At 47.6% G+C, this 19,319-nt stretch overlaps 1 protein-coding gene across 1 annotated transcript in view; it reads left to right on the top strand.

Annotated features, from left to right (window-relative positions):
• Positions 1–4,900: 4,900 nt before the first annotated feature.
• The window catches only part of PARP12 (poly(ADP-ribose) polymerase family member 12), a 38,611-nt gene continuing 24,192 nt past the window's right edge, over positions 4,901–19,319 (top strand). Inside the window, exons 1-4 of the mRNA XM_019452923.2 lie at positions 4,901–5,343; positions 8,439–8,574; positions 11,317–11,617; positions 13,132–13,233. Coding sequence (XP_019308468.1) covers positions 5,018–5,343; positions 8,439–8,574; positions 11,317–11,617; positions 13,132–13,233 — 865 coding nt within the window. The 5' untranslated portion in view covers positions 4,901–5,017. The remainder of the gene's footprint in view (positions 5,344–8,438; positions 8,575–11,316; positions 11,618–13,131; positions 13,234–19,319) is intronic.

Here is a 19,319-nt window from a genome sequence, read left to right as displayed (position 1 = left end):
GGGTTCCACCGCAGGGTATGGGTTAGCTGCCCAAGAACATACTACTCACGCTGGGGTACCTATCACACCCCTCAGAAATCAGACCCTCTTGCTGTACTGGCCACCTAAGTGGGGCTTGGCACACGGGTCAGGGCCGCTGAATGGACACAGAGCAGGTCACCAGGGAGCCCTTCCTCCCTCCTCTTCTACTCTCTGCCCTGTCCCTGCTTCCCTTGAGGCTCTTCTCGCTCTGCAGTGTCTTTGTTCCTTGTTTTGTTCGAACTACCAGCCCGAGTGTGTTCTCCTATTCCGGGGTTTAGCAGAAATCTCACTAAAATACACTGAGTAAACAAACACAGTCCTTTTTACCAAGATTCTCTCTCTCTCTTTCTCTCGACCAGTGGGATGAGATGGTTGGGGGTGGGGGGGGGTGGAGGTGGTGGGAAGAGCTGGGTGAAAGAAAAAAGCAGAACAATGGGAAAAGAACCTAATACAATTGTAGAATTCGGTCTCAAGTATTAAGAGCTGTGGAAACTCGCCAATATAGTATAAAAATGGGTGTTCGAAGTTTCTTTACAATAATGAAAAAGATGGAATAGATTTTAATGAGATAAACGGGTTATATAGCTCACATAGAACCTAAAACTTTAAATTTTATTGTAGTTGCTTTGTAAATATTATATAGGCGTGCCTTGCTTTGGAGCTATGGCAGTGGTTAAACAGTAATGGTTAATGTCTAAAACCACAAAACAAATTACTTGGGTGGTACATAATTATGAAAGGATTTTTTTTTTCTATCCAAAAGGAAAAGAGCTTGCTAAAAATTACTTGATTCCACAGAGCACTATTTTCAGAGGTTCGAAGCAGGACCCTTCAAGGGTGCTGTCGCTCTGCTTGAATTCCTGGGCAGCGTAATGTTCGGAAAGGGAATTGCTCGGGAGTTCGGCAGGGCTCACCTTGGAAGACAAGTCGTAACGCAGCTGGCCTGGCCACGGATGAGCGTGTTAAGTATGCTGAGCCCAGCAGAGACTTTGGGCTCTACCGATTCCTGGTAAGGAGCCTGGTCAAGAGCAGGACCAGCAGAACACAAGCTCATCCAGGCTTGGTTCCCCAACTCCAGATCAACTCCACCTGGTGGAGACACCTTACACTTGGGTATCAGATCCCAAATTCCCACGCTGAATCGCAAATAGGCTTCTATGTGAGTGGCCTCACCAACGTTCAGTTGCCCAAGCCAGATTCTTGGATGCTGTCCTCAAATCGCCCCTCTCCCCACCCAAATCAACGATTCACCTGACATCAACCATCTCCCCACTGGGTAGTTTATACAGAATGAAACTATGCATTGATTATGACTGCCTCAGGACAAAATATGGACAAAAAGCTTCCTAGACCCTGCACCCCCCTCCTTCCTCTAGTAAGTAAGGCTAGTTGTTACCACCATTTCCTCTGTTTCCATTTACAGCAAAATTTCTTGCAGACCCTATCTCCATTTGCTGTTTTCATGTCCTCACTGCCCATTCACACTTCAACCCACTCCAGTCTTTATCCTTAACCCTTCCGCCACCCATCGCACTATAAAGAAGCTTGGGACAGACTGCTAAGTGATGAGCAGTCACACAGATCCCAGAAGGTGAGGGGCCATCTTGGATGTTCTAGTCCCAGTTGAGCTCCCAGCTGAATGCAGCCCCAGGAATGACTGGTTATACTGTGTGAGGCAGAACTACCCCACTGAGCTCTGTCAACTCGCAAAATCATGAAAACAGAGCCATTGTTTTTAGCCCCTAAGTTTTGGGGTGGTTTGTTGCACAGCAATGGATAAAACATTTCTCTACCCTCTTTGACTCAGTCTCTTGATGACACTCAACGTAGGTGATCGTCCTTTCTTGAAATACTGAAATATTGAAATATTTGGCTTTCATGATTCCCTAATTCTGGTTTTCCTCCTACCTCAGAGGCGGCTCTCTCTCAGCCTTCTCAGCTCTAGAGGGGCAGATCGTTGGACTTCTCTTCTCAGTTTACACTCCTACCTGGTGATCTAATCGGTCCTGTGGGTTTAGCCAACTATATTTTCACAGCTCTTGTTCTGACGTCATCTACAAATGCCAGACGCACAGATCCAAGTGCAGGCTGGGCATTTTCCACATGGATGTTTAGTAAGGAATCTTCTAAACTCTTCTATCTTAAAACCCTTCGTGACTTGTGTTTTAAAAGGGGTTTGTTTTAATCAGGTAAGACGCGCACACAGGGAAATGTTTGTTATGAAGGGAGATGTTTTTATATTCACAAGTCCCCAGAAGCAGGAGGCCGGCACACCTTGCAGGGCCACGCAGGGACGCACCGCCAACACTGGCAAGGGGCCAGAGGGAGTGGGAAAAATGCGGGCAAGAGTCTTTATCGTGACTTCTGTGGGAAGGAATCAGGGTGGCACGTGTATGGCCTTCTAGATTCCTAGAAATATATTGGAGCTTTTCAAAGCCCCAGTGGACATCTCATCCTTCAGCTTTTCCTGTTAAGCTTTTGATTCGTTTATTGTTTGCCTCGACTGTTACCCATTGCCTCAGTCAGTGGTTATGTTAAAACATTGAACAAACACCCTTGAGGAGAAGCCATTAGGACTAGGCTAGTTACAGTGAGGACGAATGAATACAAGTGTTTTCAGGAAGGTCTTCCAGGGAACCAGTGGACAAGTCTAACGAGGACTTTTGGAAACCACTCCAGCCCTGTTCTGCCCTCTCTAGTACCAGCAGTGTGGGCTGTTAGCTTTCAAGGCCGCCAAGGAACTGAGGAGGAGACAGGACTAGGGGAAGTTGAAGTGCTACAAAGTTTGATGTTTTCAACTTAGATTCAGCTGTTGCTTTGTTTGTTTGTTTGTTTTTGTTTATTTAAGTAAAGTCTACACCCAGCTGTGGGGGTTAAATTCACGATCCCAGAGATCAAGCTTCGACAGGGAGGCCCTCAGCTGTTTTTCTTGACTAAATGCTAAATGAGTTGCTGCAAAACTTTATAATTTCCAGAGCTCTGAAAATAGGGATTTTGGCCATTTTGGCCAGTTTTTCACCTGGAAGGGCAAACTTTCTGAGGTCCTTACTCCATCATTTTCACTGCTGTCATCCTTCCTTTAAAAAAAAAAAAAAAACTGCAAAACAATATTAAAACCACAATTAAAAATTAGAATTTTTTAAATTAAGAATTAAACCTAAAAAATTGTCCACGATGTCTTAAAGTCCAAATTTATTTTATTATTTATTTATTATTTTTTTTTAATATTTATTTTATTTTTGAGAGAGAGGAGAGACGATGAGCTAGGGGAGGGGCAGAGAGGGGGACAGAGGGTCTGAAGCGGCCTCTGCGGTGACAGCAGAGAGCTCAGGGCGGGCTGGAATTCACTAACGGAGATCATGCCCTGAGCCCAAGTCCAACACTTCACCACTTACCCAGACTAAGCCACTAAATCCCAGGCGCCACTAAATCCACATTTAAAAGCCAAGCGATAACTGCCCCTCACCCCCTGATTCATTTGTGCCTGTTACTTTATACTCACCATCCACACACTTAACAGATTTTTACCGTTTTGCGGTAATATTATGGAGAATTTAAACATCGTACCTAAGTTTCCTTCCCTTGCAATCTTCCCGCCCCTCATTTTCCCCCCACTTTCCTAGTGCCCCTTACTGCATACTCCCCGACGCCAGTGTTCATGAGCAAACTTTGGCACAGTGTGTGTCCTTCCTGAGCCTTCTCCTTACTCATTCAAAAACAGCCACATTGCCACACAAATAGGTTCTCTTTTCGCTATTGATTTAAACGGTTCTGTACCGCTTTTCCCCCTTAACACGTCACGGACGTCCTTCTAGGTCTGTAGAAATTTAATGCATGCTTGTTTAGGTCCTGTAACAAATAGTCTGGACAAGGATCCCCTGCGTTGCTCCCAGCACCATACCTCCTCCCCGCCTCCCCGAAACACTCTCAGCAGAACTTACTGTTGCTTTTACTTTTTTTTTTCTTAGGAGGGTTAATTTTATTTTTTGTTTTTATTTTAATACAGCTTACTGTCAAGTTAGCTAAGCGAAATAAATCAGAGAAACACCGCTATCTTATATTTTCATTCATATGTGGAATTTGTTCCTTTTAGTGCTAGAAGATTCTCAGCAGACAGACTGCTGGGTCAAAGGTCATGCATCTTCAAAACTTTGCCAGCGGCTCAGGGACTACTTTGCCAAAGGGCGCCACCAGTTCACCTTTCCATCCGCCCCCCCCACCCCGGGAGTGTGCCGGCACTCCGAGCGGTGTCTAAGCGCTCGGTCACTGTATCATTGAGCAGGGCTGAGGAGAAATGGCTTTGCTTTCGCACGGGACAGACGCTTCGGAGCTTAGAACGGCGGGAGCGCCGCCCAGAACGGCGCGGATCGCCCCGGCTCCAAGAGAAAGTAGCGCCCGAGCCGCGCGGCGGGTCGGCGTGATCGCGGTCACGTGGTGTAGGCTACGGCCCGGCGCCGTCGGGAGCAGTCGGGCTGAGGGGCTCGGTCGCCAGGTGGGCGGCGTCCCCGTTTGCTCGGCCAACGCCCGAGCGGAGAGCTCCCGGGGCCGGCGGCCGCGCGATTTCCAAATGCTCGGGGCTTCGGGGAGCGGCTGCGCACGGCCCGGGCGTCTCCGCCCCCGTCCACCAGGCGAAGGCGCTTCGAGAGCCGCGAGGCGCTGCCCCGAAGGACGAGGCTGCTTCTCTCTGGAGCGCCGGAGAGCCGCTTTCCGGGGCCCCCCGGCTGCCGACGGGGCGGGGGAGCGGGCCGCGGGGCCCGGCGGCCGCGCACAGCTGGGAGCCCTGAGGCCGGAAGGCGGCGAGCCCCCTCAGCTGCGGGCCGGTGGGCGTGGTGAGGCGGCACAGGTTCCGTTTTTCCGGGCCCCCGGGAGCTTTCGCTTTCGCTTTCGGTTCCAGCTGGCGTCTGAGCCCCGCGGGAGCCGCCCGCCCAGTCCGCGCCGGCCGCCGCCCGCGTCCCGCCAGCAGCTCTCCGACGGGCAGCGCGCCCCCGCCGCGGCCATGGCGCAGGCTGGCGTCCTCGGCGAGGTGACCCAGGTGCTGTGCGCGGCCGGGGGCGCCTTGGAGCTGGAGGAGCTGCGGCGCCGCTTGCGGGAGGGCGTCGGCAACGACGCGCTGGAGCGGCTGCTGCGGGACCGCGGCCGCTTCGCGGTGGCAACGAGGGCGGGCGGCGCGGCGGCCTCCGCGCAGCGCGTCGTGGTGGCCGTCTCGGCGCTGCGCCTGTGCCGCGCGTACCAGAGCCCCAAGCCGGGCTGCGTGGGGTTGTGCGCTCAGCTGCACCTCTGCAAGTTCTTGGTCTACGGGGCCTGCAAGTTCATGAGGGCCGGGTAAGCGCCGCGCCCGGAGCCCGACGGCGGGGCCGGGGGACCCTGCTCTCTCCCAGCCCGCCCTGGGCCCCTCCTAGAGTCTGGGGAGACCGGGGGGCGTCCGTTCCCTGGCCTCTCCCCACCCTTAATTCTCTACAGCGAACATTTATCGAGCACCTGCTGAATACCGGGTGCCATGCAAGGGACTCAGGGTGAAGCGGTGTCCCCAAGGCTCCTGCAGTGTCAGAGAGGGACTTGGAGCGCGGTACCCGCTGCGACAGCCCGGGTGTGGCGGGGGGGTGGGGTGGAAGATTCTCCGCGAGAAAAAGCCGCCTCTGGCTTCCGGAGCCCCCCCCCCCCCCCCCCCCGACGCCCGGTCTCCAGGGCGACCTTTGAGGGGCCCCACAGCCGAGGGCTTTCTCTGCCCGGCAGCGAAGGAATCTTCGAAAGCCTGTTTCAGCTTTTGCTCGCTTGCTTTACAAGCCGGCAGTGGCCTCCGTGGCCCTGGGAAGAAAATGCGTGCCCCTGTTGAGAAGCTAGTCCGCTTATGTAGAAGAATTCGTTTCTCCTTATTTCCTTTTCTTTCCTCTTTCCTTCCTTCCTTCCTTCCTTCCTTCCTTCCTTCCTTCCTTCCTTCCTTCCTTCCTTCCTTCCTTCCTTTCTTTTTTTTTTTTCTGGCTTCACTTCTTTCTTGCTCCCGTCAGGTCCGCTAGACAGCATGAGGTAGTGGTCTTGATCCATGCAGTCATTCAGGGACCCAGGCCGACTGACCTAGACTCTGTCTCCTTGGCCCATGGCTCTTTAGGCCATTCTGGGTGTCGGATTCTGGGGAGCAGGTGGAGAAGATGGACAGGGGAGGGTTGGGGGGAGGTTTTCCCAGGTCTGGAAGTGGTGGACAGTTTTCCATCTGTCCCCTGGACCACAGGATGTCTCATGACCCCCATCATGTCTAGCTGCGAGGGAGGCGGGGAGCTGGGAAACGTGGCCCCTGGGAAGCAGCTGTTGAGAAATACCTAGATTAGAATATTCCAACCCCCAGTTTAAGACCTTAAGAGGGGTGTGTGTGTGTGTGAGAAATTAGAGCGAGATGGGGAGTTGGTGAGAGTGTGGGGACAGGATGCGGGAGAGGTGATGGCTGTTATCTTATTGTTGACTGAGGGATGACTCCTACATTTCTTTTTTCCTTGTTGACCGAGGGATGATTCTTACTTTGCTTTCTTATTGGTGGAGAGAGCAGAAGTGTGGCCAGGGGCAGCTCTCCAAGTCTGCAGCCTGGGAGAGCGTGGCCAGGGTCCCAGGTGCTGGCGTGGGAGTTTACGGGTCCGTGTGTGCTAGGGCTGCAGCCCCAGGAGCGGGTCAGGTCTGAGGTGGAGGCTGACGGTGGAACTTTGGGCAAACTGGGCCCCCAGGGACTGGTGTGGGTGGGTCACTTCAGGGGAGAAGGAGGAGCAGTAGCTGGAGAAGAAGGTGGACGTAATAAATGGTGGATGGGTGGGTCTAATGATGGGGTAAATAGATCATGGCTCCTGCTTTTGCCCACTGGTCACAGCCGGGAAGGGTCCCAGGTCCCTGACTTCCATCCTTTGCTGAGGAGCAGTAAGCATCGTGGTTAAGAGCACAGCCCCAAGACCAGCCTGCCTTGTTTCAAGCTGGCTGCGCTCCCTGCTAGCTGCACGATCTTGGGCAGGTGACTTTGTATCAGTGTCTCCGTTCCCTCATCTGCAAAATGAGGATAATATCACCTACCTCATAGACTTGTTGAGGACTGAATGACTTAACTGATAAAACCTCAGGAAATCCCTGGTTTGTGATAAATGCTCAAGTCTTAGTAGCTATTGCTGCCGTCATTATTCTAATTATTAGCTATATTTGGTTCTGGCGGCACCAAGTTTGCCTAGAATGTTTTCCTCTTCTTGCCTGGTTCCTCAACCTAAATATTTGGCCCAGGCTTTACACCTTTTAGGCACTGTCCCTTGAGTGCTTCTGTCAGGCTCAGGTGCCCTTCCCGTCTGCATAGACTTACTCTCTGCACGGCTGACCATGCCATTTTAGAGTCCTCTCCATATCTGTTACTTCTGCTAGAGGAGAGAAGGGGAAGAGTCTGGGTGACTCCAAGGTTGTCAGTCTGTGCAGTGAAGGAGGGAAGTGGTCTTTTACTGAGCTGGGGGAGCTTGTGAAAGGTGCAGGTTTGGGGGAGTCAGTCACGGGTTGGGTTTTCTTTTGAGATGCTCACAATAAACACGTGAGGTTTGGCAGAGTCTGAGTAAAGCAAATGATATTTGCCTGACTCTTCCGGGTCCTGGTGACCTGGGAAATAATTTGAAGTGTTTGGATCATCAGGGCGTGGTGCCAGTACGTGGCTTACAGTGAATGTTCAGCCGGGGCTTGTTAATGGAAAGAACGGAGGAGGAGAGCAGAGAAGAGGTCTGAGCCTCAGGGTGTGAGTGTGTCTGTGCACATACCTATAACCGTAGGTGTCCACGCTCATTTATTCAGCCAGTGTTCAAGTGTCTGCTAAGTGCTCATTGTCTGTCATACTGCAACTCTTCTTTGGGGGATGGCACTGTCATTCTTACCAGATACTGATGAGGAGCGCTGTCCTAGGCCCTCGAGCTTGCAAGGTAATGCCTTTTCCTTTGTGAATAAGCATTACGTTTTTTCATCGCATAGACATGTGGGTTTTTTTCTGATGCTCCTAAGCAATGTCAAGAATGATGCCTGAAAAATTATCTTCGAGACTGATTTTACTAGCTTTATTAGTTTGCTAGGGCTGCCATAACAAAGTGCCACAGGCTGGGGGCTTAAACAGAAACTTCTCACAATTCTCAAGGCAGGAAGTCTGAGATCAAAGTGTTGGCAGGGTTGATTTCTTTCTGAGCCCTCTCTCCTTGGTTTGCAGATGGCTGTCTTTTACCCATGTCCTCACAAGTGTGCATCTGTATCTTAATTTTCTCTTCTTATAAAGACATCAGTTGGATTGGACTAGGCCCCCACCCCCCAGCCCAACAACCTCTTTATAAACTATCTCCAAATACAGTCACTGGGGGTTAGAACTTCGGCCTAAGAATTTCGGGGAGGCGCAGTTGAACCGTGACACCAGCTCTGCTTCTTTGCAGGAAGAACTGTAGAAACAGTCACAGCTTGACGACAGATCACAACCTGAGCGTGCTGAGAACTCACGGTGTTGACCACCTCAGCTACAGTGAGCTCTGCCAGCTTTTGTTTCAGAATGACCCCTGGCTTTTGCCAGAGGTGAGTTCCAGGAGGGGGTGTGTATGTATGCAAGTGATGGGGGAGAAGCCAGAGGTCGGAAGATAGGAAATCTTGTGGCAGAAGAGGAGCCAAGGACCCCAGAGTGACCACAGGGATCTACTTGAAGGAGACCTGGATTGAATTCCTGGCTCTGCTGATTTTTAGACCTGTGACCTTGGGCCAACCTTGCCCTGTCTAGAGGCCTCCTTTCCTTCTGTGTCATTTGGGCCGGTATCTCCTTTTCAGGGCTTCCATGAGACTGGGGGAGTCTGTTTGGCCAGTGGCTGCAACGGGATGTTCCTTACATGGGGATGAGGGGATAAGAGACTCCAGCCTGCTCCTCTCTGTCTAGCAGGACTTGGAACCACGTGTTATTGCCAAACCCAGGAGTTCTGTGAGGAAATTTTTCAGAGATGCTGACAGGCAGGTGATGAGCTCTCTACTAAATCAGTTGCACCCAGGGAATTTTGACCTTTAGTTGATGTGCATTTCAGATGCTCATAATGCATTTCAGATGCTAACCGAACCTCCCTGTAATGGCTGTGTACTATCTTGGGCCCTCCAAGAAGCAGACGCCAAGATGGGATTAGAAGTGTAAGAGATCTAGTGGAGAGGGAGCAGAAGGAGGTGGGGAGCCTTTGGACAGTGATGTTGCAAGAGAGGGGGAAGGAAGGAGACCGGGTAGGAGGAGACCCTGACTGGAGCACAGTTCTAAGAAAGCTGCTGCTTGGCCATTACGAAGTTCTGAGCTAAAGTAGCTCATTGTTGGCTAGGAGCAGCCCGTGGGAGCATGGTCTCTGTGTGAATCAGGTAGTGGCTCCCGAGGGCAGCAGCTGAGTAAGTGGTGCTCTGCAGCAGATCCGAGTGGTGTGTTCCTGTGGCCAGCACAGGTTTATGGGATGTTCTGGCACTTTCTCTGGGATAAGGCTACAGAGATTAGATTGACCTGGTTTAATGAAAATGCTTCCATATTACTCAGTTAAAACCACTTATTTGAGAACGGTGCTTTGTGGCTTAGTGACTGCTACGTAATAGATAGTAACTTTTCTCTTGCCTTTTGAAAATTACTGTTGATTCAGCTAACCTTTATTGAATAACCACTACGGGTCAGGCACTGCCGATAAGGAGATAAAAGACCCTGTTCTGCCCTTCCAGGAGGCAAGTTTACTGGGTGAGACAGACAAATCAGTGTGTGATTGTAAGGTGCTATTTTAGGTGCTGCGATAGAAGTGAGCACTCTGGCCTCAGGCAGTTGGGGCACTTGGGAAGGCATCCTGGGGTAGGCGGTGCCTGCTCTGAATGCTGAAGGGTGAATGAAGGATGAAGGTCTGGGAAGAAGGGGGGGCACAGAGGACAGAACCTGGCACGGTCGGGGGACGGCATGTAGGTGAGCACAGCTTAGATTTAGGTTGGGAAAGGAGAGAAGGAGAAATGGGTGAGTAGAGACTGATCCATGCAGCCTTTGGTATCACAGGAAGGACTTGGGGTGGGGGGTTGTGTTTGGAGAGTGGACATTAATGTTTTGGAGTGAGCAACTTGTCAGTGGTATAAAAAAATGAATCCGAAGGTGACCAGTCTGGAGTGTGTAGCCTCTTGTCTTCTTGGGTATGCAGGTTGTTTTTAGAGCACAGTGCCAGCAAACGGGAACTGTGACCATAAACTCAGATCCAGTGCAGCTTTCCTGCCAGGCCTTCTGCTCTCAGGCTAGTCCCCTTATCAGATGAACAGTTGGGGCCACCACCATGAATCGAGCACCCACTATGTTCCAAGGCATTGTCTCGGCCACTTTGTATATTTCCCATTTAATCCTCATAATAACCCAATGATGGAGGTAGCATTATTCCCATTTTAGGGATCAAAAGCTGAAATTCAGAGCTGGTGAGTGACTTGTTTAAGGTCAGGCGTCTTGTAAGTGGCAAAATCAAGGTTAGGGCCCAGCCTCTTCTAGCCTTTTCCCTTGGGGCTTCTGTCCCGAGTGGGGTCCCTGCGTATCTAAGTCTGGGTTCTGCAGCCCTCTGCTGCTTTTCTATCTCTTGTTCAGTGTAATGCCTATGAATTGAGTGGGTAGGCCCTTGGTGGTCTCTAGCCTGGTTCTCGTCTCTAGGAATTTGGAATGTAGAGAAGGAGCAGTTGATTCAGGTTTAGGTCCCAGCTTTACCAACAACGCAGTTCAACAGACATTGCGTGTGCCAGATGTAGATAGCTGGCAGTGAACTAGGACAAGCCGGTGAACTTCTCTGAGTTTCACTTTGCTCTTGAGAAATGAAAGGGCTGTATTTGGCCTTCTCTAAGATGCTTTAAACGCTCAGAGCCTCTTTGACCTTGAATTTCAGAAAGAAGGGAGATAGAAGCCTGGCTTAGGGAGAGTTGGTGAGTCAGTGGGGGAAGGGTGTAGGTGGAGTATATGGGTTGTTAGCCTCCTGCTACGTGAGTTATGTTGAATTGTCTCCTGGGAAGGGAGCAGCTCTGATCAGCTGGAAGTTCTTTGGATTTTCCCAGTGGAAAGGCTTGTTCTGCTCATTGCTGTCCACCCAGTTCCCGTTTTATCCAAGGGCATATGTTAGCAGTGGTCCATCTAGAGTGGAGGATGTTCTCAGAGCTGTGTGGCTTGTGTGGATGACGGAATCACAGCTTTGGCCAGATCTCTGGAGGAACTTCTTCTGACCGTGGACTGGTCAGTAGTGGGGTGGTGTCCTGTGAGACCTTCCTAAGCTGGTGTTTTTATTCCTTTTCTGTCAACAGATCTGCCTTCATTACAACAAAGGAGATGGACCCTACGGCTCTTGTTCCTTTCAAAAGCAGTGTATCAAACTCCATATCTGCCAGTATTTTTTACAGGGTGAATGCAAGTTTGGCACTGGCTGTAAGAGATCTCATGATATCTCTAATTCTGAGAATCTGGAGAAACTGGAGAAGTTGGGCATGAACTCCAATCTGGTGAACAGGCTGCCTTCCATATACAGAAATGCTCACGACATCAAGAATAGGAGCTCCACCTCCAGCAGAGGGCACCCTCCTCCTCCAGGCCCACAGGCCACTTCTGGTAAGGCCCTGGGCTGGGGCCCGTAGATTCCAGCTGGCCATTAATGGAATGTATGACTTTGGGCAAGTCACTGCTGCTTTTAGTAAAGTCAGTTGGTGATTCCTTCACCAGTGGGTGTTGTAAAGATGACTTGGAATCCTAGCCGTGAACAAGCAAGACAAATGCCATTTGAGGTTGACTGAATGAATTCCCCACAGGTCTGATCTACCGTGAAGGAAGCATATTTTAATTTCATCTCTCTTCTTGGCATGAATAAATGGGATTTTTTAGTCCCTGTAAATTTTCTTTGTTCACTGCTCGTCTTCAGCACCTAGACAGTGCCTGGTCCATAGTGGGCATGCAGGCATTTGGTGAGTGATTGAGCATGCTAGTATACTTTTTTTTTTTTTTAATAAAGGAATTTGTTAACTATAGTGGCATTTAGGATTTTTAATAGACCACTTCCTAAAATATCAGTTCTAGGTGTTGCTAGGACTACCAGCAAACACACTTAACACTCTAATCTTTAAAATTTTTTTTTAAATGTTTATTTTGGAGACAGAGCATGAGGGAAGGGGCAGAGAGAGAGGGAGTCACAGAATCCAAAGCAGGCTCCAGGCGCTGAGGTGTCAGCACACGTGGGGCTCGAATCCATAAATTGTGAGATCATGACCCGAACTGAAGTTGGACGCTTAACTGACTGAGCCACTCAGGCACCCCAACGTCTAATCTTACTTGATTTTGGTATTTGATATTTAAAAATTGTCCTTGCCATATATGTGTTTTCTTTACACTTTCTTCCGTTATTTTGGGTTAATTTCTTTCAATAGTAGGAAGCTAGATGTAGACAGGTTTTGCTTTAAATAGATTTTTAAGAGTGTCAATTGGATTATGGCCTTAGAAAGGGAGGGAAGGATACTTGTCCTTGGGGAGCAAGGGAGGTTATTTCCAAGGCCCCAAAGGTGTGGGTTTTGAGGCCCACCCTGTGGATGTCTGAAGGGCCCATAAAAAGAAAAAGGAAAAGAGTAACGTAATTAACAGGCGATACTGAATAGAGAGGGTTTGCGAATGGGTTTTGTTTTCTTGTATTATGGTAGGTGGGTGCGGTGGTAAATGTAATTGTTAAGTAAAGTCTCATTGGAGCACTAGTAAAGATAAACTCTGAAATCAACTCCATGCCTGTTTTAAATTAAAATTCTTGCAGTTAATGTGAAGTTATTAAGGAGGTTTCATATTAAGATTGGGAGCATAGAGCTGAGAAAAAAGAGCCTCTCCATGGTGTCCTGGATTTGGCAAGCAACTGTGTGGCTTTGGGTTCCCTGGCTCCTCTCCTAAAAAGCAGAGAGGGGGTCCACTTGTATGTCTGAGGGTCATTTTATCTCGAACATCATAGGATTTTGTGAGATTACCTCGCCTACTTTTGCCTTATGCAGGGAAGTGAATGCTCTTTTCTGTCCTTTGTATCTTGAACTACTCTGACTCCACACTGGAAGCTTTGGTGGATGCTGATACATCTCTGTGGTGTTTCCTTGTAGAAAGAAGAGATAGTTCAGGTTGTGTATCCCCAAACAGTGCTAACCAGGAGGAGAATGATCAGATCTGCTTGTACCACATCCGGAAAAGTTGTAGCTTTCAAGGTAAGTCAGAGGAATCCCCTTCATCCGCTTGCAGGTGGAATAGCTGCTGTGTGTTTCAAGAGTTCTGCCCTAAGACCACCCCTCAGGGCCTCTCCCCCATCCGGAGAGGGTTGGGGCCTTCTTCATGGTGGGCTGGTGTGGCACTTTGCCAAACCAGTTCTGAAGCGATTTTGTTGGGGAGTCGAGGATGGTAGGAATTGAGTTTCTTGAAATCAGACTGTAGATGAGTTTTGGGGAACATAACTGGTTCATTCAGTGTCAAGTGTTGACCCTTGATCACCTTAGCATGAGGTCACAGACCTGCACAGATGCCCCGTCTAGTGGAAACAAATATAAGTGTCCCTTATAAAGGGAGGTTGTACACTTAGAAATGCTTCAGAAACCCGGAAGGCCCTCCCTGAGGAGGAGATGCCTGTGTGTGCTCTTGGGGAATAAGAACTTAAGTTGGGGGTTTCTCTCCATGGTCCCTCTTTTTTTTAATTTAAAAAATTTTTTTAATGTTTGTTTTTTGAGAGCGAGCAAGCTGGGGAACAAGGGGCAGAGAGAGAGGGAGACAGATCCCAAGCAGGCTCCACACTCTCAGCAGAGCCTGATGCAGGGCTGGAACTCATGAACCGTGAGATCATGACCTGAGCCGAAACCAAGAGTCAGACGTTGAACTGACTGAGCCACCCAGGTGCCCCTTCTCTCCATGGTCCCTCTTTTATCACAAGTAGCAATTCTTGTGTGTACGTGTTTGTCTGTATTTACTAAAGCTTTGTTTTCTTCTTATTGCTGTCCTGGGTTTTGACTGAAGAAAGCTTCCTTCTCAAATTCGGTGACTGCTCTTAAAAAACCACCACCAAACTTCTTGTTTTGTTTTCAGTCTTTAAAAGCCACCCAAGCAATTCAGGAATACTTTCACTTTGTGAAAGAGTCCAATAATACAGAGTAAAGTCTGAAGTCCTCCTTCAGCCCTTCCCAAAGGTAAACACGTGCCGTGTGGTTATGATACTTGTTTCGCATGTTTTTCAACAGATGGGAACATGTGATAGGTATTATTTAACCTGCTTCCTTCACTTAACATTGTGTCTTGAAGATTTCTTTCTACATTGGTATGTGTGCGTCTACCTTATTTTGAAAAACAACTGTAGTGTCCAGTAAGAGTGATGTTCCATTGAGCATCTGAGTACACATAGGTATTTCCATAGCTAGATTCCTGGAAATGGAATGCTAGCTCAAGAAATATGTATCCTATATGCATGTATGTGTTTAAAGTCAATTTTAGTGAGATATAATTTACACACAGTAACATTTTAAGTATTTAAAAATTTTAAGTATACACTGAGTTTTGGTAATAACAATTGGGGTAATGGAAGAGTTTCCTTATTCTAAAAGGGTCCCTTTGTCCTGTTGTAGTGAATCCTCATCCCCCCAATTTCCTGACCTCACACAGTCTCTGATCTGCATTTTGTCACTGTAGATTTGCCCTTTCTAGAAATTCATATAAATGGAATCATACAGCATGTATTCTACTGTACCTGTCTTCTCTCACTCAGCATGTTTTTGTGATTTGTCCATGCTGGCAAATCAGTAGTTTGCTCCTTTTTATTGCTGAGTTGTATTCTGTTGGATGGATTGAATACAATTTATCAATTCATATGTTGATGAACATTTGAGGTGTTGCAAGTTTTGGGCTTTTACAAATAAAACTTTTATAAATATTTATGTGCAAGTTTAATGTGGGTGTATGTTTTCACTTAAATTTTATTTTTGAGGTTTATTTTTGAGAGACAGAGTGTGAGCGGGAGAGGGGCAGAGAGAGAGAGGGAGACACAGAATCTGAAGCAGGCTCCCGGCTCCGAGCTGACAGCACGGAGCCCGATGCAGGGCTCGAACTCATGAACTGTGAGATCATGACCTGAGCTGAAGTTGGATGCTTAACTGACTGAGCCACCCAGGCGCCCCTGTTTTCACTTCTTTTGAGTAAAGACCTAGATGTGAAATTACTGGAACGTATATAAGTGTGTGTTTAACTTTATATAAGAAACTGGTGGGTATACCTTCCCACCAACAATGTATGAGAGTTTGATGCTCTGCGTTTTTGTTAACACTTGGTATTGCCAGTCTTTTAAACTTTAGCCATTGTAATTAATGAGTAGTGATATTTCATTGTGGTTCTAATTTGCATTTCCCTGATGATAATGATTTTTAACATTTTTTTTTAATGTTTTTATTTTTGAGAGAGACCGTGAGTGGGAGTGGGGCAGAGAGGAAGAGGGAGACTCAGAGTCCAAAGCAGGCTCCAGGCTCTGAGCTCTCAGCACAGAGCCTGACATGGGGCTCAAACCCACAAACTGTGAGATCATGACCTGAGCCAAAGCCAGTTGCTCAACCGACTGAGCCACCCAGGCACCCTGAAAGTTTCTGCTCATGTACTCACTGGCCATTTGTATATCTTCAATGAAGTATCTGTTTAAATTTTCTGATTTTTTTTTTATGATAGCTTGATTGAGGCATTGAGTGTAATGCACATACCATACAATTTACCCATTTAATAGTTTTTAGTATAGTTACAGAATTGTGCAGCCATCATTGCAGTTAATATTTAGGACATTTCATGATCCTCGAAGAAATCCTGTACCCATTCTTCCTGCACCCCAGCTCCTGGCAACTACAGGTTTACATTCTGTCTCTATGGATTTGTTTGGTTATTTCATGTAAACGGAATCATATAATACATAGTCTTTTGTGACTTGTAAAAAGCTTATTTATTATGAAAGAAAGCGTGAGTAGGGAACGGGCAGAGAGAGAGGGAGACACAGAATCCCAGGCTGGCTCTGCAGTGTCAGCACAGTGCAGGGTTAAGACTCAAGAACCTTGAGATCTTGACCTGAGCTGAAATCAAGGGTTGATGCTTAACTGACTGAGCCACCCAGGTGCCCCCTTGTTTTGCCCATTCTTTAATTGGATGGTTTGATCTCTCATTATTGAGTTGTGAGGATTTGGTGTATTATTTATACAAGTGGTTGTGAGATGTAGGTATTGAAAATAAATTCTCCCAGTCTGTGGTTTTATGTTCATTTTTTTCTTTTTTTCTCTTTTTTTCAAAATTTTACTTAAATTCTAACTTCTTAACATATAGCATAATATTGGTTTTAGGAGTAGAATTTAGTGATTTGTCAGTTACAAATGTTCATTTTCCTTATGGTGTTTTTTTTGAGGAATAAAAGTTGTTTTGTTTTTGTTTTAGATGGTGGGAGAGAGCACGCGAGCAGGGGAGGGATGGGGGAGGAAGAGAGAGAGAGAGAGAGAGAGAGAAAATCTTAAGCAGATTCCACACTCATCACAGTCTGACACGGGCTCGATCCCATGATGGTTAGATCGTGACCTGAGCCGAAATCGAGAGTCAAACACTTAACTGACTCAGCCACACAGGCGCCCCTTGAGGAATAAAAGTTTTAATATCAGTGAGGATTTTAGTATTTTTTTGTTTTATAGTTTTCTTGTGTCTCAAAAATCTTTGCCTGTTCCAAGCCTCTGAAAATGGCGCCATGTTTTTTTCCCCTAGTTTTATCGGTTTCACTTTTACAAATTGAGGTCTAGCTGTTAATCTATATACTCTAATAATTATTTCTTGGGTATTGGTTTTTTTTTTAAATATTTATTTATTTGTTTATTTATTTATTTATTTATTTACTTTGAGAGAGTGAGTGAGCATGAACAGGAGAGGGGCAGAGAGAGAATCTTAAGCAAGCTCTGTGGTGACGGCAAAAGGCCTGACGTGGGGCTTGATCTCATGAACCATGAGACCTCGACCTGAGCCAAAATCACAAGTCTGATGCTTAACTGACTGAGCCACCCAGGTGCCCTGGTATTGGCTCTTCTGTGTGTTAGCTTCCTGTCTGTGTTAGTCTTCCTCACATGTGGGGTGACTCGTGGTTACCTACTCCAGAATTCAGTGTCTGCTGGTGATGTGGATTCTGATTGAGGCTTAATGGGGAAGGGGCAGTACATTTTGTGCGGTGGCTTGGGCTGCTAGTGTGTATCCTTGGAATGGGGTGGGAGCTTTGATGGCCCTCTTACATGCTTGTCTCTCTCCAGCACTTACGTTCACAGTCACATGTTCTGTGGGACAAATAGCAAGGTTGCTGGGCACAAGCAATGCACAGAGGGAGTTCCTGCTCTGGTGGGTCCCATTTAGTCTCATTGTGAGTGGCAAGGTGTCTTTCTTGCCTTTCATTATGTGTAACTCTGAGTTTGTTAGGCCACTCTCCCCAGTATTTCCCCTTTCCATGGTAGATCTCTTCATATCTTGCAGGGGTTTCTCTCTCTTTATCTCTCTCAGTTTAATTCTGTGTCCTTCATATTCTTAGGGATTCTTCAATAATTTTGGTCTTTTGATAGCACTGATTACTGTTTTTCCAGCATTTTTCAATTTGTTCTTCTCTCTGGTCTATCATTTCAAGTGATGTAGGGAGAGAGGGGATATGGATGTGGTACTTTGCCAAATTAATTTGTTTTTGCGACTTACCTTCCAGAAGGCCTAGATTCTAGAATGCCACAACAAGAGGGGAACGTTAGAAGGAGGGAGAGGAAATCGAGAAAGGGGACAGGTGGACCAGAGAAGATGTGGCAGAGAAGGGGACTCATCAACTGGGACTCCACTTTAACCAGCCACTGTGGCTGCAGTGGCCTGTATGGCACCTTCTTTTCTTAGGCTTGAGTGATGTGGTCTTCACGTTGAGCTCACATTAAGAGTTGGAAGCCTGGGCCTGCAGTCTTTTGACCACAGAGCCTTCCCTGTGCCCCTGTGTCCTTCCCAAGGAAGTGTCAGCCTGGAGGGTGGTAGGTGGTGTGCCTTCTTTGAAGGGGATCTTCTTTTTTTTTTTTTTTTTTTTAATTTATTTTTGGGACAGAGAGAGAGCATGAACGGGGGAGGGGCAGAGAGAGAGGGAGACACAGAATCAGAAACAGGCTCCAGGCTCTGAGCTGTCAGCACAGAGCCCGACGCGGGGCTCGAACTCACAGACTGTGAGATCATGACCTGAGCCGAAGTCGGACGCTTAACCGACTGCGCCACCCAGGCGCCCCCGAAGGGGATCTTCTTAAGGAGAGAGTTTTCAGGCTGTCCAGGACTCACCTGAGCCGAGGTATATAGGTGCAGTGACTGAATGCTCCTCACTCTGATCCTTCCCTTCGTGCCCTTCAGGGAGGGAACAGGAAATCTTACGTGGTTATGACCTCTGGACCATAGCTGTGCTCTTACCTATCCAGGTTGAGCCCTTCATTATTACTGTATTGTGCATATCCCTGGTAGAGTCCAAGAGGTCTCTTGGCTTGGTATGAGCTGTCCACGCTGTAACTCTGGACAAGTCAGGATGTCCTGAGTCCCCAGAGTGGCTGAATCCAGCCTTGGTGAACTTGGAGGGGATTTCCTGGGTTGAGGTGTCTCTTGTGCCCTGAGTCTTGGCTGGGTGCTCTTGTCTGTCCTGTCTGCCTGGCATCAGGCCTAGCCTTTGACACCTTCAGGCAGCCTGCCCACCTTCCTCCATGGTCCTTCTGGACCAAGGTAACTTTTGTAGATCCTGTGGGAAGGAAGTGGCATTGAGATATGTCTGAAAAGCCTGCATACAATTTTAGAAAGTTTTAATTTTTTTCAAGTGTCAAATTAGCCATGCTTCATTGTTAATATTTTGACATATGAGTTAAAAACATACAAAGGACAGCCAGTAAGAAATGTCTCCCTCACACCTCTTTTTTCTAGCACCCAGACCCCCTCTGGAAGCAGTCATTATTACCAGTTCCTTGACTATCCTTCCATGAAGATTTTATATGTACACAAGTATATATGTCTGATCAGTTTCCTTCTCACATAGGTGCACTACTGTGCACACTGTTTTGTATCTTTTCCCACTTAACCAGACATTTAATTTTTTGGAATATATTCTTGTGGTTCAAACTTCAAAAGAAAACAACACAAGTCTTTCCTGATAACTTTGTCCCTGGCTACCAACTTCCCCTCTGCAAGGAATAATATGTGTATGTATATGTATTTAGAGTATTTCTCATTTTTCTTTTCTTTTCTACCTTTTTACCCAAGTAGA

The sequence above is a fragment of the Panthera pardus genome, unplaced genomic scaffold, assembly GCF_024362965.1.
Source record: "Panthera pardus isolate Hobbes unplaced genomic scaffold, ASM2436296v1 HiC_scaffold_8, whole genome shotgun sequence".
In the NCBI taxonomy this organism is placed as follows: domain Eukaryota; kingdom Metazoa; phylum Chordata; class Mammalia; order Carnivora; family Felidae; genus Panthera; species Panthera pardus.
Note: the sequence above shows the minus strand (reverse complement) of the source record. Positions and strands in the feature narration are given on the sequence as shown.